The sequence below is a fragment of the Paramisgurnus dabryanus genome, chromosome 8 (assembly GCF_030506205.2).
Source record: "Paramisgurnus dabryanus chromosome 8, PD_genome_1.1, whole genome shotgun sequence".
In the NCBI taxonomy this organism is placed as follows: Eukaryota; Metazoa; Chordata; class Actinopteri; order Cypriniformes; family Cobitidae; genus Paramisgurnus; species Paramisgurnus dabryanus.
Genome location: NC_133344.1, coordinates 25,178,015 through 25,203,005, shown reverse-complemented (window position 1 = coordinate 25,203,005; position 24,991 = coordinate 25,178,015). Strand labels below are relative to the sequence as shown.

At 39.0% G+C, this 24,991-nt stretch overlaps 1 protein-coding gene across 1 annotated transcript in view; it reads left to right on the top strand.

The window, feature by feature from the left end:
• The window catches only part of grik4 (glutamate receptor, ionotropic, kainate 4), a 381,199-nt gene that overhangs the window by 192,661 nt on the left and 163,547 nt on the right, over nt 1-24,991 (top strand). Inside the window, exon 3 of the mRNA XM_065281202.2 lies at nt 6,146-6,280. Within this exon, the coding sequence (XP_065137274.1) occupies nt 6,199-6,280 (82 nt within the window). The 5' untranslated portion in view covers nt 6,146-6,198. The remainder of the gene's footprint in view (nt 1-6,145; nt 6,281-24,991) is intronic.

Here is a 24,991-nt window from a genome sequence, read left to right as displayed (position 1 = left end):
GTTAAGTGGGTACCGGCTGGACAGCCGGTGGAACATATGCAAACCAAGGATTTTCCACCCGACCCTCTACCGGGGGAAGGAGCGAATCACTGTCTCCTGAAGAGTGATCCTCTGCCACTCCGGGTCGCCCGTCTCTGGCCACTTAAACTCCCGATTTTCACGGGAAGCGGCTAAGCGGGCGGGGCGAGCTGCTGACGACCGGTTCCCCTGCGCTGCCGAGATGGGGTCCGAGGAGGGGAACGGAGGTGGCCGCCGCAGGACGCGGACGGCGAGAGGCAGACTGAGGAGCCGGCGTTGGTGGACCAGGGCAGCTCTCATCCGCCGGGGCACGACCTAGGAGATCGCCTCAGTCTGCGCAGCGGAGCTGTACGACTCCCCGGGCTCGCCGAAGAGGCCGGTCTGTGAGACAGGAGCATTCATGAAGTTGTTCCGTCATATAAATCAGACATAGCCAAGGGTGGCGATCTTGAACACTGTGGTGGACATCGCACGACTGAAGGTCGCGGCTTCCCTCGTATATCTCTAAAGCCTCGTTTGGTGAACCTGCAGTACGTTAATGCGTGCAGGGCTGAAGCCGCGTCTCTGCATGCCTGATGGGCAGCGCCCGTAACCGGACGACTGTCTATACAAACACGGGAGGGAAGGGTTGGGAGGTCCCTCCAGGAACGCAGCTGCATCGCAACCCCCCGCTCAACTGAAGGGATCCCCCCCTTAGCGGCTCCGTTAGTGAGGGAGATGAGGGGTGAAGCTGAACGGCCGAGACGGCCGCAAATCACGTCAGCTCTTCGTGCCGTCGGGAAAGGCAGGCACAGGAGGTGAGGACCGTAGAGGCCCGGGCAGCTCCGAAGTACCAATCATGTGGGCGGGACGGTTCGGGCGGAGAGGGATTAACCCCTCCAACTCTACCGTTTCCGCCGCTCGAGCGGGCACGGCCGCCATCTCCGGGAAGACTCCGCCTCGGAGGGAAAAAAATGGGCACCCCTCTGATGCTGTAGAAGTGACGGGACCAGAAGGAGGTCCAGTGGATTCGGCAGAAATCGCAGAACACGACTCTGCAGTCTCCACCGGAGCCTCAACCGGCTGAGGATGAGAAGGCCGGTAGGTGAAGGACGCATCCTCCGTCCTACTCAGCGTAGTGATGCGAAGAGCGTCCTGCGAGCGCTTGACAGCCGCACCATGGCGGCGTTCAGCACTGCAAAGGCGCGGACGCCGTTCCCGTAGAAACGACAGTCGTCTCCGCAATCCAAGAGGGTTATGCTCTCACAGAGAGAGCAAAAGCTCTCCACGAACGCAGCCTCGGAGTGCTCGCCATAGCACGAAGACAGCGCTCGTGACCGTCACTGGAATCCCTGTACTTCTCGTATCCAAGATCGCACGGAGGAAAAGCTATCCTGAAAAGGACGCTGATCTCCGAATATACGAGAGAGTGGCTGTCTTTAAAAAGACACAGAGCTCTCACGTATCACTCTTTAGGGAAATCACTCTTAGGTGCTCAGCTGATGATGCGCACAGGGAGAGGCAACGCACACACTAAACTCAAAACAAAAAAGATGCAGAGCAGTGGAATACTGCGAGCGTCCGCTGTGTCAGTACTGCTTGTCAATCAACTTCAGCAACCGTTCCCAGAAGAGCAGAGATTAGCTTCTCAGTAGCAGATAATGCCGGCTTTCGAAGCGAAAAAAGCTAATTTCCATATTTGCACCTGTGGCTTATATACGCACCTGGCGGGGCGGCGCCAGCATTATGCAAATATCTCAATGCCAAGTTCATTGGCGTTTTAGTAGTATTCGAAGCAGATTGGTCTCTCTAAGCGAGTTCCCAATTCGTCGGTCACGACGTGACGTCGTAGTGACCGACTGAAAGGGAACAATAAGATATTTGGAGTCTATGGTATGTGTGGGATTCCTGCTTATTTACTGAATAGTGTCTCATGTCACCCAACTCCATCTCATTTCGCCTCTAACAGGTTTTTTATTGCTTGCCTGGGCAGAAGCAAAACTGTAGACACACAGCGTGTGCGGGTCACATGTTCCTCTTTGAGAACAATGACAATTTCATATACGATAAAAGAAATTTCTTTCCCTACACAGTCAAAAGCATTGCTTTGTGCTGCGTGGTGTTTGCCGGTTCTCTACTTATCTCTATTACTAAATTCTCTTATCAGTTTCCTTCTAATGTCCCCAGCTTACTTTTCCAAAGATTTAAAGGAACAATGCCTGGAAATGCAGTATCTACTCACTATAATGTCATTGTTAACCTGTTTGCTTTTTAAAAAAAAAAACTGTTGCAAGTGATGAGAAGATATATATTAAGTTTGTGTGAGGAAAATATGAAAAGTAATCATGGTATTGTGCTCGCCTGCTGTAGCCTGTATTTGCATCCAGAAGCCTCATAATAATGTCATTATTGTTGTGTTGTTTCTTATGGGTTAAAATACCTTAAACTACGTTACGTGCTTTTATGATATTTATGTTGTTTGGAGCTCAACACAGTATCCCTATGTGGCAAGAGCTATATAAAGATGATTATGCATGATCTTAATAGGAGGGGTTAATCATTCTGAACTAGGAAGTGAACTTGAACATATGTGATGTATTTATTGAGTGTACAGTACTAAAAATAACCTCCGGGAGTCTATTTGTTGTGTCCATTCTATTTTGTATGCTGCAATAATGGGTGCTGTGCACAGGCCATGCAAAGTCATTGAAGCTGATTTGCTGTAATTGCATTTCAGTAAATTGATTTGAATTTGCGTGCATTTTCTAATTGTCATTGCATCCAGCTTTGATAAATGAATTTCTGGAAGCTAGCTGCTCGATCCTTGATGCATTTTTATGCACTGCATAAGCAAAAGAAGATTGACATGAGCATTATCTTTTCCCTTTGGCCACTGTATCTTCAAAGCAAATGCAACAGATAACATTTGTAAGAGTTTTTCATGTAGCAATCTTATCTATTGTTAAAAACAGCATCTGCTGTGTCATGTAATAGTCGGCATTAGATATTTTAGTTTTGTGGTGGCCAAAAAGGTCAAATCAATATTTGTAATTTAAATGTTTTTTGAGCAAGTAAAGCATTTTACAGGCCTGGCTATTTGTAACTCTCCTGAATAGATGATACAACTCAACTGGAACTTAGCTACAGTATTAAAGTGTCATAAAATCCCAATGTTTCTGCCGTGCGTTTTGGGAGTGTTTTGGGCATAATGTGCAATAAACCAATGAGAGTCTCAGCTCTCATCCCCTTTAAAAGCCAGTTGTGCTGGTGCTATGTTTAATTTTTATTTTGAAAGCGGAATTTGGAGACTGAAAAGCTAAGCGGAGGAAGAAGCCCCACAGATTAATGATAAATAATTGTGTTGTTTTTTACTTGTATTGAAATTGTTATTTTTTATTAAAGGGACCATTTAACATGTCCGCCCCAAAAAAAATCAATTCATACTCCACACTCCAAACAGACGGGGGCAGTATACCTCCAGAAAAGTGAGTTGGTCTATTTTAATTTAGCAGCTGCAAATTTAGCAGCATATATCAAGTTTGATTTACATTAGCAACTAAGTTATCATTAGTCACAAAAAAAACATTCGGTCTCATTAAAATTGCAATGTTTTCCGCTACGTTTTGTGCGTCCATTTGGTGTTCATTATAATCGAAGACATTTCAAGCTTCTTAGCTAATGTTACATTTTAGCCTCAGTTTGGTAGATAACGGGTGAAAACCGGATCGGATCCGTGGGTAGAGCTAACTATTAAACGCTAACAGCTAAGGATGCGCAATAATTTGTATGCGATAGTCATTGCGCCTTCGTCAGTGAAGCCGGTTTCTTGATTAAAAGTGAAACGCCATCAGCTGCTTTCAGATGGAGCCACATTTACTGCACAAAGCCGTAGTTCATGTACAAGCTGAGCATAGGTTATCGCAATGCCTATTATAAGTGAACTTCTAGCGAAATACTAACAGCATCTTACTTACCAATCGAAAAGAAATGTTGTCATTTCGGAGTTGAACCTCATTTCTTTCATGTCCATTAGTTGTCTCCAGCGATGAAAAGCAGTACCAGTATTTACCAGTATCATATTTTATTTGTGATTCCGAGCACGTTGTTCCCTGCAGCAAATGTTTGTGGTAGTGGTAAATGTCTCTTGCTTTAGCCATTCTTCCGCTCTCTTCCCTGAACTGAAATACGTCCGAAACCCCTATTGCAAGGCAGGAAGGCATCAAGGCATGTCCGAATCCATGGCTGTCCGAATTGCATTTCTCTGAGCTGCTTTCATGAATCTTAAGCCAACAAGTCAGCTGTTTTAGTTTTCGAATACAGCGGTAGTAGTAGAGGGCTGTACTCCCACACATGCGACTTATTCGTGTATTGCAGTTTGGCTGGCGGTTATGTGCATGGCCCGCATACCGCCTCCCATGGTCGAAACTGGTATTACAACACCAGTCGGGCTGTAGCTAGTAATTTAGCATGCTAATTCAGATTGATATTTCTGCAGCACTATACCTTGTCATTTTTTTAATGACACCTTTGCCCTTATTTCTTCTCATTCTTTTGATGCGTGTAGCTAATTTTTTAAAATCTTTTACCTCAATTATTACAAATGGCACCTTTAAAACCTTTAAAACCCGTTTTCTTTTAGTCATGGAAGTAAAAATAGCAGTCTTTAATTGCTGTAAATGTATGGCTATCCAATATCATATAAAAATAATTTACAAGTATGTAAGAAAAGGTTTGTACTGTAAAAATACTTTATTTGTAACAAACAGAAGATAAAGAATTTACAAACGTGCAGAGAGCCGTTTCAGCACCCGGACAGCGCCATGAGTTTTTTTTAAAGCATTACTTAAAAAATTTTCTCATCTCACCATATCCACAGGTACAGAGTCATCAAATACAATGAATCCTCTTTGTGCCTTCTAACGTCTCATAATCGATCCTCATTTATGTCTAAGAGACTCCGTAATAATCTTTTACATTTGAATGCTTTACTTTTTCATATTTAAAAGCTTTTTTGTGCTGCTGCGCATCCATGTGTGTGATAAGCAAACCCGCGCTTTCGTCCCGTTTATAGGCGCATATTACTAATGCGCTCTTTAAATAACAAAAAACATATTGCGCCATAGACTTTAGACCAGGTTTTAGTTGGCAATGGCGTAGTCTATTTTAGTTGCCTCAAAATAGCAATGCACCAACAATGTGCCTGAACACACCTCGTTTTTAGATCAGAATGCATGGGCGCAAAAATGGGCGCAAATGCATTTGCTATTTAAACAACATGGCGGTAACCGTGAAAATGATAATTGTGCCGGGTTGAAACTAGCAAAAGACACTTGCGCCGTGCATTGCGCTGGGTGTATGATAGAGCCCATAGTGTGCTCAGGGTAAATAAGTATAATTGTAATGGTATTGCACATGTTTATTGCACATGTTTTTTGTTTTGTTTGTTTGTTTTTTTGCCTACGGCGACATTAACTGTTTATGAGGTAGATGGCCTGAGGAAGAAACTGTACCTATGCCTGGTTGTTCTTGTGTTCAGTGCTGTCTAACGACGACCAGACGGCAGAAGATCAAAGAGGTGTTGGACGGGTTGTAAGGGGTCATGAATGATTTTGGCAGCCTTTTTACTCACTCTGGATGTGTACAGTGAATTAAAGGGCTGACAAAATCATTCATGACTCCTCACACCGAGACCCTTCACCATTAAGTGATGTGCAACAGGTATATAACTGTTAACATCTAAAAAATGTGTTGTGGACCTTCATGGCCCTTTAACAAAAATGCTTGTAGCACTTCAGTAAATGTAAAAACTTGTTTCGTGCAAGTGGCTTGTCTAATTGTTGTCTTGAATTATTTTGGATAGTGCAGCTGATATGAGACATATGCTGGTAGAAATCTGATACATTATGGTAATTAGACCGATACTCTTGTCACATTACATTGTCTATGTTGTCTTATTAACTGGTTGTGAGGTTAATAATACTGCAGCATGATAAATAAATGATTATATTTCAAATGAAACTGAATTTATTCCCTAATGGAATTTTCTAGAGAAACTAGCCGTTTTATATACAGTATAAAAAATTTTCGGACTGTAAAAAAGTTTAATGTATCATGTTGTGAAGTGTTGCTGTTGTGTTTGTTTTGTCAGGTGGCTGTGTGAAGGGAGACCCCCAGGGCTGGACCCATGAGGAGTCAAAGAAGATGCTCGCAGCCTGGGCGCCTCTGCTCCTCTTAGCCATGTGGGTGAGAAACGCCACCAGTGGCCCGCTCTCATTCAGAATAGGTGAGTAATGTCTCACACTTTCAGGCGGTGAAACCCATGGTCTGTATCTCTCGTCAGGCTTCACATTAAAGGAGTAATTTGTAATCGCTGTTAATTAAAGCCATGGGGTTTCACTTCAGACTTGCAGCCTTGGGGAGAACGTAACTCCTAGAATTAACACACTGGAAAATGGAAATGAGAACGTGAAGTGTGCTTGTTTTATGTTGGTGTCGTAAACAAAGGCCAGTAAAAAAGCAAACATTAATGGTTTGCAGCATTGCAACTCGTGGAGTTCACTCAGTATATAAATATGTCAATTCGATTTCCTGTAACAGCTAAACACCAAATAATAAATGGAGCTCTAAGTTCATTTAATCTCATCAATGACAACCCAAACAAATTTCAGTAATCATTTATGTGACCGCTCCGACAAATCTCTTAGCATCTTTCTTTGCCACAAATTAATCTTTAACTATATAATTAGACCTTTAGTTTCGTCTCAAGCACCTTCGTTGCAAAAACCATTTCGAGCTGCCCAGATTCAAGGCTTTGGTGAGCCTTTATGTTGGACATAAAATGAAATTTAAAAGTATTACTTTGCAAGCACCATAGAACCACAATGTTTACACTTTTCAGGGAAATTAAACTTACATTACTTATACGATGGGATCAACGAGTCCACTTTCTGGGTTCGATAAACTAATCTATTGGCACTTTTCCATTGCATAGTTCCCTACAGTTTGGGTCAGGTCATCTTACTTTTAGGAGCTTTTCCATTGGGTGCAGTACGTAGTACCCGATACTTTTATTAGAACTACCTTGGTTGGGGTTCCAAGCGATCCGAGCTGATACCAAACGTGACGCGAAAACACCGTAGATCACTGATTGGTCTGAGAGAATCGTTACTACCAGCGTTAATCGCTATAATGTAAAAATTTGCTTTACCTTCATGCTAGCTTGCGCTGTCTCGAGCAAACATGTTGTCATCTGTGCTCTCCTATAAGTTTCTAAACTCCATTTTAGCGATGAAAAACATCCAAAGGTTGAGAACCAGGAACACCATACCATTTTTTTTCCAGACTTGCAGTTTGTAGCGGCACATTCGCAATGCACATGCACATTATATGTGTATATGCAACTTAAATGAGGCTTGGCGGAGCACGTCGACTGACGACGCCACCGGTATTTGTTATATAGAAACTGTCATGTGACACAGAGGTAGTGATAAACACGATTTTTAGTCAGATTTTGTGGCAGACTGAGAATTAAATGAATGAATGTTTAGCATTCCAACAATGCTCTCACTTGTATGATACAGCAGCAGGCAGCGCAAATATAACACCACACACCTATAATCCCTCCCACTGCGAAGTGATATAAACTCGATGGAAAGCTAACCAAGTCAAAGTGAGGTGAGCTGAGCTGACCTGACCCAAACAAACCGTGGGGTACTATGCAATGGAAAAGCACCATAACAGGTTAAAGAAAGGGTTTGACAGACGTTTAACAAGTTTGAGGTATAAATCAAAAATACTACGCATTCCTAATAGGCTTTATGCCCAGCTGCACTACTTCCTGAACTTCAGCCAGCTCCTTGTTTCCTGTCTGCCATTATTGGACAAACTGATTAATCCAGGTGTGCCTGACCTCAGTAGGCACAACAACAATAATCATACACACCTGGATTAATCAGTTTGTCCAATAATGGCAGACAGGAAACAAGGAGCTGGCTGAAGTTCAGGAAGTAGTGCAGCTGGGCATAAAGCTTATTGAGTGAACAGATTACGCACTTGTCAATAATCAAATGTGCAACTTTGACCGTGTTAACTCTTTGTACAGATGGTGCGATTTTCTTGCTGCTATTGAAACAAACAGCATGCTCTTTCTGGATCATCCTCAAAGCATGCTGGGATGACATGGATCATCTGGTTTTGCACAAACTTGTAAAATCCATGCCAGCTGGGGAACATGCTGTTAGCGAAAGAGGGAAATATCGATACTATTCAAGTTTTCACTCAAATTGTTATGGTGATAATGTGGTGATAATGCTCTGCTAAATTTTTATTAAATTAATGAAATGCAATGTGGTCTCTCAGTCTTTTGGATGTTAAAAAATCAGCACTGAACGAGATAAACTATACTGGAAAGCATTTCACCTAAATCTATTTTAGATTGTTAACTCTATCAAATAGTACTGGTATGGTTCCCAAGAGGTTTCGAACAAATGTTGTACCGACGTGACATCAACATGCAAATCACTGCACATGTTTTAGCCCAAAAGAGCTCTTCAGAATTTATATTAATATAAAATTACTGTCAATTACATTCTGCCCTAGAGAGCTCTGCTAATGTCAGTCGTAATGTTGGAGTATAATTAAATGCTAACAAAAAATTAATGAAGGGCTCAGATATTTGGTTAAGAGAAGTTGTTTTTGTCGTGTTTATTAGCACCCACACAGTCTCTGTCTTGTTGGAGAGAAGCATTAAAGCACCATCCCTCATTAAAGCAATGAATATAGCAGTATAAACCGACTTCATTAAGGTTGAAACAGCAAATCTAAGAAAACTGAAAGAGAGAGAGAGAGAGAGAGACATAGTCAGAGAGAGAGTGAGAGAGCCCATTTAATATATGCATGAGCTTTCAACGTTGATGTTAATGCTGTCCAAACTATCTGGCACTATATTGATCAGTGCAAATGTACATTTTATTACAGCTGATTTAGCAATGGAAAGCGTGTGGTTTGCATATGTGTATAATGCAGAATTGTGCATTCAGTACTTAATCTATACAGGTTGCCATTTGTTCTGTATTTTCACGTCTTAAGTTGGGCTCACAATACAGGATTTTTTAAATCCTGGCCGATCATGAAATCTGGATGCAGCACACGCATAAGGAAAATCTTGGCAGATATTATTTTCTCAAATCTTAGACATGCTCACACTACTAAATTTGAAAATCATGGTGCATTACACCAGGGGTCCCCAACCTTTTTTACACAGCGGACCGGTTTCAGCTTTAAAAAAAATTTGCGAACAGGGTGGTCGCTGTGTTGCTGTTTGAACAAGTGCTAAAACCCTCCTTTGCGAAATGTATAACGTTATAAACGGAGGTAACAATCAAACAACTATGAGTTAGGAACATTTATAATTGCTTTATTTATAGTATATTATATAGACGTGAAAAACATATTTTGGTGGATTGTCTTTTTTTTACTTTCATTGTTTTACAAGTTTGCCTGTCCATTTAGTCTTAATAATTAACGGTAAACAAACTTTGCTTGCTGTTCTCGAAGGCAGCTCGAGCCTAAAGTTCAAGTAACAGAACAGAAAAAAAATGCAGTGAATGGGGAGATAAGGAGAGATGCCAGATGAATTGCGGCTATAGGCGCTATGTTACATAAAGTCGTCTCTTAAATGGCATAATACTCGATTAAGCTATTACGTAGCTATTTTTTTCAGGACGTTCTTGCGACCTGGTGGCAACTTGTCCACGACCCGGTACTGTGTCGCGACCCAGTGGTTGGGGACCTCTGCATTACACAATACAGGATATTATGTAAAGAGTAATTGACAACGGGCGGTTGAATTATAAAAAAAAAATGCACAGCCAAGGTGGTAATGCGGCATGATGCGATGTTCAATTCTTTACATTAGAAATGATACAATCACTGTAATTTTTGACCAAGAACCTGCACACAATAAATCATGTAAACTGTGTGAGTGAGGGTTTAAACTGCTTAGTAGACGCTTAGATGTGAATGATCACACACAACACGTCTCAGACTATATATGCGTTTCCAAACAAACATTATTGGAAACCCAAACAAAAATCCACCAACAGTAAACTATTACATATAATGCATGCAGTGTAAAAGGTTTAGCTTCAAACTCAACTTTATGCTAATATCTTGATCTCGTCACACCCCTACCTTAAAGGGGACATATCATGAAGACTTTTTTGATGTTTAAGTGCTATACAGTAATTGGATCCCCAGTGCTTCTGTCAACCTAGAAAATGTGTAAAAGATCAACCCAGTAACTTAGTTTTGGTAAAACATTCTCTGCAAGCATGTGAAAAAATAGGTCATTGGAATTTGGCTCCCCTTGTGATGTCAGCAGGGGATAATACCGCCCCTTAATCCGTACTATCCAACTTTTAAAGGACACACCCAAAACAGCAAATTTTTGCTCACACCTACAAAGTGCCAATTTTAACATGTAATAATAAATTATCTATATAATATGTTTAGCTTTAACTTCACATGTCCTCTGGGGACACCAAAGATTTATTTTACATCTTTAAAAAGTCTTGTGAAATGTCACTTTAAATACAAAGCACTTATAAGCGCAACTGTGTATTAGCTTGTCATGACACTGATGTAGGCACAATCATAGTGTTATAATTTGTTATAGGTAAAAGGTAACTTAATGAAATGTGTGTAATGGTGTGTGACACCTTTATAACGGCGTGCCATTAAAATTCATCTTTTTTACATGCGATGAAGTCATATTTCAAAAAGCCAAAATCAAAGCGACTGCCTTTCGAATGTTTTTTAGTGCTGAATCACGTAAAGCCATTTACAATTAATTCAGAGTGGAATTATAAGAAATACTTTTAAATTCTTCCATTTTAAGATGCCACAATAACAATGATTTTGTAATCTGTTCAAAACAACACAGTTCTACCAATGGCTATCTAGTTAAATTGCTCTGAATGTTCCAATGATTTTTTTAGTCACTAACATGAGTCGGGAAAAGTCAAATCTTGTGATAAGTTCTTCCTCAAGTCATCCCGATAAACATGACCATACTGTAAGAGCTATCTAAAAACAACTGTGTCCCTTATTTTCCTTTGCTAAAGTTGGCAACCGCAGTTGCTTGCATTTAAGTGTGAAGCTGTTAATTCACTGCATTGAGGCCTGTGAAATGTGCTAAACCAGCACTGATCTGCTTATTTGGTGGCATATTACAAAAACAATGCCTTTGACTCCGCTGGCTCTGAGATCAGATAAAGCAGCCTGCTTTCATCCACACAAAACAGGCTTCTGCTTTCACAGATCAATTATTAGGCAGCCAATAAGAACGCTTCCTTTCCTGCACCCGGCTCTGTCATCCCCTTGTCGTTCAAACGCGAAACAAACCGCTTCCGACTTACCCGATGCGTTCATGTAGTAATTAAGCCACGATGTTCTCCTCCTCCACATCTACCCTGTTTCCTCACCTCCTGCATCTATCAAAGCACCTCCACAACCAGCTCTGTTTATTGCTGTCTTGTTTAGTTGACGATTAATTAAAATGTGTGTTTTTTTTAGCACTCTGATGTGTAAGAAAGCATCTTCTTCCTACCCTCGGACACATTGATGTGGCGCATTAACAGTGCAAAGGTTGTGGGTTCGATTTCCCACGTAACACTGGGAAATATGAATAAAAACGGAAATCACTTTGGATAAAAGCGTCTGCTAAAATGAATAAATATAAATATATTTTAATCTGTAATATGCAATTTCATTGTCTATGAATAGATTGTGTGCTGTGTGAGACTGAGATTATATCTGTATCAAAGAATATACATTTACATTTAGGCTTTTTTTACATTTAGGCATTTAGCAGATGCTTTTATCCAAACTTACAAAGATTAGGAAAATAAAGTGATTTGTCATAGGGAGGCAATAATACAAGAAGCGCTTATACCAAGTTTAAATGATTCCCTGTGTCTGGCTGTAAACCGATAAGCTGTAAGTTACAGAGTATTCTTTCCACACAACTTTTTCTCATGTGTGTTGAATAATTAACAGCGTTCCTGTTTGTCAGAATCCAATCCAATACATTGTAAGGATGTAAAGAAAAATCAATGTTGTCGTCTTCCCTTCACTCTTAATCTCTACACACACGCAATCGTTCATAAACAGATAACTATAACAGAGAAATGTATAGATTTTGCCTTGAATAGCACACCCGGCTCATTTTGTGGCGGATAACATTTCAGACCGCCGTTTCTGTCACCTTCCATTTTAAAGGACAAGTTCGGTATTTTACACTTAAAGCCCTGTTTTCAGATTGTTTATGATGAAATAGAACGGTTTTGACTGAAATTTCGACATATGCGGCTGCCCCGAGAATTTTGGGGGGTTTGTGTTTCACCTCCCACCTTTACAATGGGTTTAATGGTGCACTGGAACAATCCTTCCTAAAATGCATTAAACTTTTGTTTACAAAGACGTGAAACTCACCGAGTGATCAGGGGTGTTCACTGGTATGCTCAAACAAAAATAGCTGCAAAATACGCATTTCAACAGGTTTTATCGTAGTTTTTACCAAATCCATTGACATGTATTAGATGTGCTGTGAGGTACGGTATTACTCCGCGCCGGGAACTTTGTTTCTATTCTTGCAATTGGTAATGGCGGATTAGCGCCACCACCTGGGCTGGAGTGTCTATTATTCAAGCTCTAAGCGGAAGAATGTACGGGTGTGAGGCGTTTGGAAAAAAAGGTCAACAAGTTAACAACGAATGCTAAAACAGCTGTTGGAAAGCATCTTTTGCAGCGATTTTTGTGTGAGCATATCAGTGAACACCCCTGACCACTCGGTAAGTTTCACGTCTTTGTAAACGAAAGTTAAATGCATTTTAGGAAGGATTGTTCCAGGGCACCATTAAACCCATTGTAGAGGTGTGAGATGAAACACAAACATACGAAAAATCTCAGGGCAGCCGCATATGTCGAAATTTCAGTCAAAACCGTTCTATTTCACCATAAACAATCTGAAAACAGGGCTTTAAGTGTAAAATACCGAACTTGTCCTTTAACATAACGTAATGAGCAATAGAGATGGCAGCAAATCAGAGCAGGGATTGACTCAGTGCGACATTACCAGATGTTTAGTTTATTGTACCTCCAAAGATGAGCAAAAACTGCATTTTGGGCCTGTAAAACTACACAAGTGCTTGTAGGTTTGTTTGCAGGTGCGGAGCAGCATCTCGGGAGAGCCTGTATATAACTGAAGTTGCAGCTGGTATGGTAAGCTGCTAGGTCATTTTTTTAGGCCTGCAGGGGGATTGTACTGCAACAGACAGGGTGATTCATGTTTTATAGCTATTGTGGAGCCAAGCGAATACAAACGTACCTTGTTCCGGCTTGCATAGATCTGAGCCAGCGGTGATGTCTGCCAACTTTTCCGAGCGCTTGTATGTTGTGTCAGAGAAACAGAAGCATACATTAAAGCACTTTATGCATATACTGTACAATACACTGGAACAGAGATTGCATCCAGAGTATATTTGTTTGACAGTAAAGGCAACATAATGGAGTGAACAAGGATTCTGCGTAATGATTTTCAGTCAAGACCGATTTCGGTAAGAGTTTGATGGGTTTTGTCCTAACTTTTCTTAGAGATTGGTAGAGTGGCAGTCAGACCAAGTTATTATCATACTGAGCGTTCCTCTGTCCTTAGGGAATCCATTTGTGACATTCGACTACATCATAGCTTTATTTTGTTTATTTTATTATTTTACGGCTTTACAAGAAACAGCTAGTTTTTCTCAACCAGCCTTGGTTTTCTGGAACACTGTAGACCAATCAAGGTCATGCTCCATTATGAGACAGAATTTCAGCAAAGGGTCGTGACATTTTCCCATTTGGAGCCAGACAGCCCTCCTCACTAACTTCTGCCATGCAACAGCACCATTTGGCTTCTTTGGTCTCTATGCGTTTATCACTGCTGCGAAAACACGACAGGTGCAGCTATTTACCGCAACATGTTGTCTCGAAATTAATTTCTCCCTGGAGAGTTTGAGTATAAAGTGACCTTGTGTTTAGATCTGACATGAGCAGTTTATTTTACATGCTCAGGGTAACACATTGTCACATTCTTACATCCTGAATGTTCTCTTATTTGTTTGTTTTTGTTGCTTTTAAGGTTTAATATAAACATATATTAGATAATTTTTTATACAGTATATACACGCACACATGGGTTTATGCATTTTTTCTTATTGGATAATGTTGTGAAAAATCATGACATTTAAGAAATAAAAAAGAATACTGTTTGAAATGAAAACAAATCCACATTTTTATAGTTTGGTTTATCAAAGCGTAATTATGAGTATTTTTAATTTACAGGAGACAAGTATGATGTTGTTTTGTGCTGTGTTATTATTAAAAGACGGCTGCAGTTATCAATATAACCTACTTATTAAACTTTATATTGAAAGCTCCCAGGTCTTTAATTTGAATTCTGTAATCTGTTGATAGCCTATAGACTAGACTATATTAAAGGCTTAATTTGGGGGAGAATAATGACTATGGAGGAATATGTGATGTGTTTGGTTAAATAATGTTATTAAGTATGTTGTCATGCATACAGCAGTTTCATGATTACAGCCCTCAGCGTTTAGCCAAGAATAGAAGATATTCTATTAAAGTGCAATAATAACACATCTGTAATGGCAGTTCGCTAACATGCTAGATTTATGTAAAATTTGTCTCTGTTGTGTCACAGCTGAGGAAGGAATCTGTGATAAGGCCAATCTTTTGCTAACCTGACAATATTTCAGCGCTTTCACTTTGGGTCAGACTGCAGTCTTGACATGTTTTCATCTGCTGCAAGCTAAAGGAATACATAATGATTTCACAACTCCAGTTCACCTCAGTTTATATTGCTCAGTTTTTGATATTTTTTAAAGTTCCTCTTCATGAAATACTCAGTTAACATTTTACTTTCCTGTTCTTTGGCTTGCTTGCTTTGATACTACTATCAAAAAAACTATGTGGTCATATCACGCATGGTCCAGTAATGGCAATAGCATAGTGTTTAAAAGAGCACCTATTTCATTGCTAAAAAAAAAAATGTATGTTTGGTATAATACAATGTGTTTGCATGGATTTTCCACAATCATTTTCGTACATTTTTGTAGCTCCAGATTTCCCTGTCTTTCTAAAACGTACAGATTTTGTACAAAACTGACCGTGATTGGCCAGCTAATCTGTATGTTGTGATTGGTCTGAATAACTCTGACGTCAGGCGGAATGTTAAGCTCCTTACCATGTTTGAAAGATTCGATTGCTAACAGGAGTTAACTTACAGGCTGTGAGACAAAGCTAAAGGAATTATGATAATATTGGTCTTCATAATGTAACCAATCCCAGAAAGTAAACTGTTGCCTACAATCCGTGTGTTTGTTGTAGTCCAAGAAAAGAGATTTAAGTTGGAGATGATAATGCACCTTTTACTTTGGGGTATGTATCTTTTGCATATCGTTAACATGTACTAATACACACTTACACACCAAAGGAACAGTCCCGGTGGTCACTGGGGGGCCTTGCCTGGCATGCCCTGCCCTGTGAGTCACTAGTTCCTTCCCTGGACGAGCCTGCAGTCAGTGTTGGCAGAAATTGGGCGGTTTTGAACATTTTTTCCACTGCATGTGTTTGTGTTGACGCCATGCTGATGATGAGCCTGCGTTTAGCCAGCCAACTAGCTCTCAGTCTCAGCTGGAAATCAAGATGTCGAAGTGGGAAAATTTATAAAAAGTTACAGAAGAGTGACCCAGGCCTGAAGCAATGGATAATGCCATCTAAATAAAAAATAGCACTGCAAATACAGCAACATGGACTCCGGATAGCAATGTATACGTTGCTTGCCACACATGAATTAATGCTGTGGAGGAATTATCTTGTGGTTCTGTAGCTGGTGGTGTTTAATCTCTAGCTAAAGTATGGTGCATTAATTGTGGCAGTTAAAGTAACTAAATGCTAATCAAATTGAACCAAAATGTGGCTAGGTTTTTGTGCGTTTGGGTTGGTTTTTGGCAGTTTTTGGGCTGGAACCATTAACTCTGTATATGGCAACACTGCCTGCAGTCTGCAATGTTTAGTCGCCATTGAGACTAAAAGATGCAGAATCACTGTTGTGTTTTGGTGATTAGGGCCCGAGCACCGAGGTGCGAGGACCCTGTTGTTCTTCAAGGAGTTATTATTATTGGCGTTTTAATTAGGCTAGGCTACTTGTCTATTTCATTTGGCCTTTCAAAAAATCCACTTGTCCCTGATAAGCGGACAAGCGTTGATGTCTAACCCTGCGACGTGTGTTTAGATTAATTTAGTAGGCTACATCAAATTTTTACGTCAGTTCTTTCTTGTTTTTTTGTCCATTTTATTCATAATTAATGATATTATGCATTGCAGTGAGGTTGATCTCATTTGTGCCCCCCTGAAAAAATGAAATGCTTGTCTGTGAATTTGTGTCTGGCACCAGGTCTACAAAGGAAATGTAAAATTGTGAATCGGACCATTGGTGCTCTTTAAAATACAAAAGATAAGGTACAAAAAACCCTGCATATTAGTAGTTATAGTACATATATTGATATCAACTGTATACATAGTGTACCAAAATGAGGTACACTATGAGGGTACATACTGTATGTGACCCTGGACCACAAAACCAGTTTTAATTTGCATGGGTAAATTTGTAGCAATAGCCAACAATACACTGTATGTGTCAAAATAATTTTTCTTTTAATTCATAACTCATTAGGGTATTATGTAAAGATTATGTTCCATGAAAATATTTTGTAAATTTCCTACCGTAAATATATCAAAAGTTTATTTACATTTAGTGGATGCAGTTGCTAAGGACATTTTGACAACTTTAAAGGTAATTTTCTCATATTCCAGATTTTTTAAACGTTTCCATATATTGTCCTATTCTAACAAACCATACTTCAATGAAAACTTAATCATTCAACTTTCTGATGATGCATAAATCTCAATTTCAAAAAATGTATTGGTTTTGTGCTCCAGGGTCACATATAAAATCATCTTTGAAAAAATAAATATTAAAAGTTCAATCGTCTATACTGCAATACAATGAAATGCTATTACCATTGTGAAATGAAAACCAAGAAATTGCTATGATATTTTTGGTTCTTGTTAGTTAATGTAAGACTTTCTGATTTTTCAATCACTTTTTCAACCTTTTCAAACCAAGCGACAGGAAATGCGTCATTCGTTTTATTCAGCTTTCATTCGTGAACAGTCCTGGCTTAAATTGAAATAACAGCGTGTAGTTCAATACTCAATACAACTTAAATCACCACACATAGCTGCTTTTAAGATAGCGTTAAGAATCAGCCATTGAATTTACCCTGCTGCTTTATAGACCTTCAGCATCTATAACTCTGTGTTTTGAAGTTATGTTTACAAGACGCTCAGCTGGACTGACCCAGATGCAGTCACACGGCCCATTTTGTTATTTTTTTAATAAAAACACAATCTGCCGTCCTTTGAAAACCAAGGGACGAATGAGAGGCATCCTCTCCGCAATGATGTAGCCATCCTGCTCCGGACAACGGCGCGCTCGGGGAACAGGCAATCTCTCAGTGGGTGTCATTACCTGTCATTCAGCCTAACTGTGTCCAGTGGATGCCCCCAGACAGGCCTGCCGTAATTGTATAGGAGAGCGAGAGGGTGAGAGAGGGAGAAAGAAAAATTCAAGACTGTGAGAGAAATGGGTCGATTGGTACCGAGAGAAAGTAGACTGCCGTCGGATATGAAGCTGACAAACAACCTCTCAGATTTAGAGGCATGTGGAAGAAATGCTGTGACTGGAACGCGTTGGCAATGACGGAGTGACAGAATATTAGAGTTGCTCAATGTGTTTCCATCATTACCCATGTAGAATATGTCCTGAAACAAAGGAATCAATGCTTGATGGATGTAGCAGAACTGAACAGATGCTCAGATACAGAACACTAGTTATTTGAAGGACATTTACACAGAATTGATTGTGTTGTAGCACTTGTACAGTAAATGTAAAATGAACAGATTTAAATATTTATCCATTTTTTTTTTTCAGATAGAAGTGCTGTAACCTTGGTTAATGTTGTTTTGATGGTGTCAACATTGTAGCATGTTAATCAAGGTACTTACATTGTAGACTGTTGTAGTGTTTCTTCAAGGTTTCTTTCACAAATTAAATTATAATATATTTTTTTTAAAAGCAGGTTAAAACATCAAAATGATTACAAACTTTCCCCTCAAGACTTACAGTCATTTGATTGGTGAACCCCCTCCGTTTTGTTTAGCTTGTTTTCAAGAACAAGAAAAATACTTTTTCAATGCTACAGTACTTTATGACTCGCTTCAGTGGTTTCTATAATTGCAGTTATTATAACATTTTGCTATGAGAATCTGCACTCTTGACATTGAACGTTGTGTGACATGGGCTTTTGGACCGCATAATCAGCAAGCATAATAAGCAGATGTTGACTTTCTTCAAAGGTGTCCGTAAGGGGCAGGGATGAACCTCTCGCCCTGGAGCTCATCGTCTCACCGTGTCTTCTCATTTCATTGATATCTGGGCGTTTAGGCACCATTCTCAACCTGTGGTAAATTTCCTTCAATTATTCATGAGAACACCTCACAGCAAAGTTCAGGATGCACCAGATCACACAAAGCTTTAATATGACAGCATGCTCTTTAAATGAATGTGTGTGCAGATAGAGATAATGTCACAAAGCTCTGGTTTTATTAGCCTGATGTCGATTTCAGTCGGTGTGATCACAGGATGTGTAGACAGGGACTGTGTCTTGAGCCATACACTCTTAAAAATAAATGTGCTTGTGATGCCAGAAGAAAATGTTTTGTTTAATGGTTCTGTGAACCTTTAACATCTGAAGAACCTTACTGTCTCACAAAAAGGTTATTTATGTGAAAAAAAAATTTCGTATTATGAAAAGAAATGGTTCGTAAATTAACCTTTGAATGAATGGTTTCTTTGAGGGATCAAAAATGGTTAAAGCACCTTAATTATTACTAAATCTTAAGTCTATGAATGCTTCTGTGTGCTAATGTTTTTATGCTTTATAGTTGTTTGGTAATTTAGGGCAAATTTACTGCCATAGGTATTTTTAATGCTTAATTCTGAGACTTTTGCTTCCAAATGTTGGTCTAAGCTAGTCATTTTGATAAGTTTGACTTATGAATCCGCACATTGTGATTAACTCGAAACGTAAAATAGTAGATTTAATTGACTTTTTAAATTTTTAACTGAACCTGCTGCATTTTTTTTTACAGTGCACATGAATACCACCCCAAAGTCTGGTAACTCTGAAGGGAAGGTAAAGGGAAACTCTGAATTGTCAGTAGGACAATATGCAGAAACAATGAATGACATCTGTAGATGACATAAAATTTCAGAAACTAATTTTGGAGAAATATAAGATAAACGGTTTGATTTGCAACATATTATATATATATATATAATATGTATGTGTGGGGTGGGTCTATCAAAAGAAGGTCCAGATTCTATTAGGATAGGGGGGTGTTTGTTTAGGTGATTTCAAATGACAACATTGGCTTTCAGAGATTATGCACCCTGCCTTTAATGGGAATGAAGTAGGTATTAGTCAACTGAAATGCCTTATTTACACAAATGTCACTTCATAGTCATTTCATTGGTATTTTTCATTGGACTGTCTATCGCTGCAAAATCACCTAAGTGCATTTAAGCTTTTTTGGCCTTCACATCTAAAAAAATTTACTTATAGGACAAGACAGCAAAATCAATAAAAATGGAACAATAAACATTGCAAATGATGAAAGTCAGAATATAAAAATGAATCAACTGAAGCGCACATTAGGGAGCTTTGTGATCCATGCCACTGCCACATTCGGGTTGTTTTCAGGTTCAGGTGCTCACAAGGTACCTAAATTTGAATGTGATCCACGGTGGTTTCCCCTGCCGTCATTTTTCGAATTCATCTTTCATGCACTTGCACTGCCAACAAACCTATATTTCTGAATGGCCTAAGGCTTGGATTAAGCGGATTTGAAGGTATTTGATGAATGTATGATATGTGCAGAGATCATGTGGTTAATATCATTATGTCATTTTTGATGGAGGTGGCGTTTAGTGGTTTTTGCATCTGAGCTCTTTATATGCATGGGTGGTTGAATCAAAAAAAAAAAAAAAAGTCCATGGGCCCAAAACATTTACTGGAGAGTAGAGAACGTTTTGCAAAGAGAAAATGGAGTTTAAATTATATGGATTCTAAATGAGTCAAGTTGAATGGATTTGAGGAAGCAGCAGTTTGGAAGTCAAGGCTGTTGCTAAACGTGGAATGGAGTTGAATTTATTAGGGCATTTTCTAACAAGTGAACAAACATATGCGCTAAATTAGAGAAAAAGTGATTGTGTCTAATATCATTGTTCTTAAAAAGTAGTTGGATCTTGTCCCACCCACATATAATGGTTCTGACGCACATGTTTATAGGTATTTTTATATTTTCATTAAAATAAGATGCACTGCCATCTTGCTCTGAACAAACTGACTTGACCCCACCTAATGTCAAAAATTTGTAAATGCACAAGTAAAAGTGGATAGGATGAAAACGTGGCCTGTGGACTCTTAGTATTCACCTTCCCTCCGGATGAATCCGCTCCTGCAGTCATGTGTTGATGACACCTTGGAAATTGTGTGTCAGTCACTGTTGTGTTTCATCAACAGGGCTGTTTGTGCTGTGAGATTGGATTGATTCTGAGAACGGTGAAATACACAACAGCAGACTCTAACTAATTCAATAAAACATCTCTGCCTGTGAGATTTCTTTCACAAAGGACAGCACGCGTTGAGTTTGGAGCGATCAGCATCCTCGCCTGAATGCGGCACATGTGGAGTTTAATGGCCTTCTGTTACGGCATTTTCCCTATGAAGAAAAATGCATTATTACAAATCATGAGTCTCATTCACCTTGCTTATAATTTGTGGAAATGGAAAAAATTATATTTTACCAAGCCGTTGCACCGGGTTCTCATTTTCTGTTTTGGACCCTGAATAGATCTTTTTTTCTGACTTTCAAATTCTGACTTTCCAAGTCGATACAGAAATCAAGGACTTAGCTTGAGCTTCATTATTGGAGTAGTTTCTATAAGTAGACCTCAGAGCAGCCATGTAACCCTATTCCCCTTTAAAAATCACATAATACACACAGTCTAATTTTAATCTTGGGTACCCATAGAGTAGCATTTTTCATATGTCCAAAGACTCTTTCATGTTGTCAGATTCATAAAAGACAGAACAGCCTTTCCGTTTTTTTCTTTCCGATTGAACAGTGCACGATTGAACAGTGGAAACAAAAAAACAATACAAACTCCGTCATTTTTTAATTCAGGACATCATTCAAACTGCAAAGTGTTTGCTTATATTTGAAATATAAATGCTTATATAAAAAACTTTCCAAAACTTTTAGTAAAGAGGAGGAGTGAGTTCGGCCTAGAAGTCTTTCATCACACGCTCAACTGATTTTTTTTTGACACTTGGTTAAAGAGTTGTATTCCTTATGCTAAACAAAGACATTGTTAATAAGTCAGATTGCATGAAATACCATTGAACCAGGGCCGGTTCTAGATATTTGGAGGCCCTAGGCAAAATTTATGTTGGAGGCCCCTCCCACCCCTCTAATTTTCAGACTAGTGTGAGAATGTGTTTTTCTACTGCGTAAGAAATCAGATGAGCGCTACTAATAAACATGTTTTTCCCCATTACTTTTACTTTTTATTAAGGTTTATCAACAAATTGATTAACTTTATGCTAAAATGTCATTAGAAATTATGCAAAACCACATGTGTTAAAAATTTTAAGGCAGTCACATTTATTAAAAACACCACCTTTTTGGGACAACACAAGATAACAGTTTTGCTTTCTCTAAAGAGTAAAATTAAAAAGACAACATTGCAAAAACCCAACCTTAAAAAAATTATAGGTGAACACCTCCTAGAAAACTTTTATTGTTTTTTTATTTTAACTTTGTATAAAGAAGAATTTCCCTCTTACTTAACCAATATACAGTATAAAGTTTTCTAACAGACTATTTCAATACCTTTTTATAAACAACTTTAAATATCCATACAAATCAGCTGCCACTGGAAGTTGAACAGACAAACTACTTTCATTATTTGAAAACTAAAATAAAGTGTAGAGGACTTACCAGATATACAGACAGTTTACTTTAGGTAACGCCAGTTTTGTTTGCTGTTCGACTTTAAATACAAACTTTTTTAAATACAAACTTATTTCTTGCAGTGGCGGCGCCGCATAAACTCACCTGAACTCACCTTAAAACTTTATTTAATGCTGTCAGTAGTGATTGTCGTACCAGCGCACATGGACTTAGCAGTTATGGAGGCCCCCCTTCCAAGCTTGAGGCCCTAGGCATTTGCCTACTCTGCCTATAGCTAGCGCCGGCCCTGCATTGAACCCCCCCCCCCCAAATGCTTTTATTTCCAATTAAGCCAAAGTGATTATTCAAAATAATTACCTTTCTGTTTTGAGTTTCAGTTTTTTCTTCACTGATAGAATAATTGCAACCTTTTCCATGTGTGATGAGCACTAGGAACGTTAGTATCTGAACACACCTCTGAAGTCTATTACATTAGACATTATATTGGACAGATGTTTAATTTAACAAGCAATGTGGTGTGTCTTGTGGTTTCTGATGACAAATGATACCTTGCAGTAGCAGTCTACAGAAGTACGGTAAAACAACATTTCCCACCACAGCAAACCCTGCTATAAAGGTTAGAGAGGCCCAGTGAGGTGCTTAGCACAAGTGCCTGGAAGCTTGCCACAAGAGGGTGGTTAGCTGTGTTTTTTGTGTGTGTGCATGTGTGTGTGAGAGAGATCAAAATGGTAGTGGTTACGTAGCGCCAATACTGCCTGTTGGGCCACTAAAAACTCTCCTGGAGAGCCTAGTGAAATCCTTGAAAGTATAGGCATCATTTAGGGTATGTTGACATGTCCTGTACACACCACAACATTGTCAAAATTATCCGTTTACATCAAAAATGACAAAAAATGCTATATTATACATGGGAGGCCAGTATTCACATTGTAAATTAACACTACTTCTTCATATAATCACATTCTTATACTAAGCGATAAATACAAACAATTAAGATGGCAAGCACATCAAGCTGTTCTGTTTAGATGGATAATGCTGTTGGTTTATTACCATTGCTGGACCTTAAAACAGCAAAATTTTGTAAACTTTGTTCGTGAAGCGTTAATAAACTTTTGCAATAGCACAAACAGTTCTGTAGGCCGTCATTTTTTGTTATGGTTGTGTAGTACTTGTGCATACCTGTAAAAACTGAACATGTTATGCACATGACATAGTTTATGTAGTTTACACAGTACCCATAATGCTGTTGTTTTTAAAAACTTTCTCTATACACTCGCCCACAAATGAAAGTAGCGATTGCCTTGTTTTCTCGTGGTGACATATACGAGTGAAACGGCTTCTGAAATGGACTTGAAATTGTCCATCAGGAATTGATTGGATAATTTGACGTTTGGTCAGTGCTAATTGCTAATCGCTGCAAAGTTTTCCCAGACCCCGCCCACCTGCCATACCATATGACCAAAAGTCATAGATATATACGCTAGATGTCACCTTGGGGTTCTAAGCATGCGTCAAAACCGCCACCATCTTAGAACAGGGGTCTTGTCATAGGAAGGATCTACTGTATGTAAAGCTGCTATCTTCGCCTGTACTTCGAATTCATGGATGATGCCGGACTTTTGTTCTGCGTATGGATGTTAGGGCTACTAGCACTATGCATTATAGTTAGAAAAAGTAGATTTTCATAAAATCAAAACTTAAATTTTTTTCTGGACTCAATACTAAATACATGTCTGACTGTTAAAACGAATGATTTTGTTTCGTTAATGAGGATTTATGGTGATTTTATTTATGTTACACCATTGCCTACAATGACACTGATGCAGGGTTCCCCTGTTTCAAGATGGCGGCTCTAGTTGACGCATTCGCTCCAATGAACTGCCGTAGCCAAGGCGACATCTAGTGTACGTATCTATGACAAAAAGTAAGGAGAGATCATTTTGAGGAGGGGAGGAGATTTGCGTTTTTGATTAAAGATTATGAGGGCACATGAATAAAAAAAAATTAATGAAGCTCACAAATAAGTAATTTGTAAAAATACCACAATGTTCCGAAACAAATGACACGTTGTCAAAAAGTTTGCATTTTCATGACCCAAAAACACTGCCATGTAAAGTGCACAGTTGAATAGTCGCAGATTTAAGCAATGCCTATTTAATGTCATTGACATACAAAGAGTTTGGTTCCAAAATGTAATAAATCCATTTTGATTAATTTCAGTAAAAATGTGTTTTCTATACCAAGAAACTTAAAAGATGAAAACCACTATTTTCTGTAACAAATTTTATAGCATCTTTAGGTTATAATAACATTACAAATTCAAATCCTTAATTTTTTTTTCAAATTGCTGTAATCTATTGAATTAATATATAAATGTGCATTCATCTTTGCGATGTTATATTCATTTAGTTATTTAGTTGTATACACTGATTAAAAAAGAAACATTAATGGCATTAATGAAAACACATTGTCATATTAATACAGTAACACTGTCATTGCTACTGTCATCCTTGGGACGTTGTCGCTGAACTTTTTTGACAGCGATCAGCTGTTAAATTTTTGGGCCTGCTCAATTTTCCTTGAAAAATATGTAATGTTTTTCATAAGATCCCATGGGGTCAATGTATTAGCATGACAGAAGCTTGATGCTGTCGTGTGAGAACAAGCAACAGCCGGCCATCAAAAGTATTATTTTGTTTTTGTTTGTTTGTTGATCACGAAGTACAAAGTAGATGTTTTGGAACCAAACTCTTCATATAAATGAACACCTGTC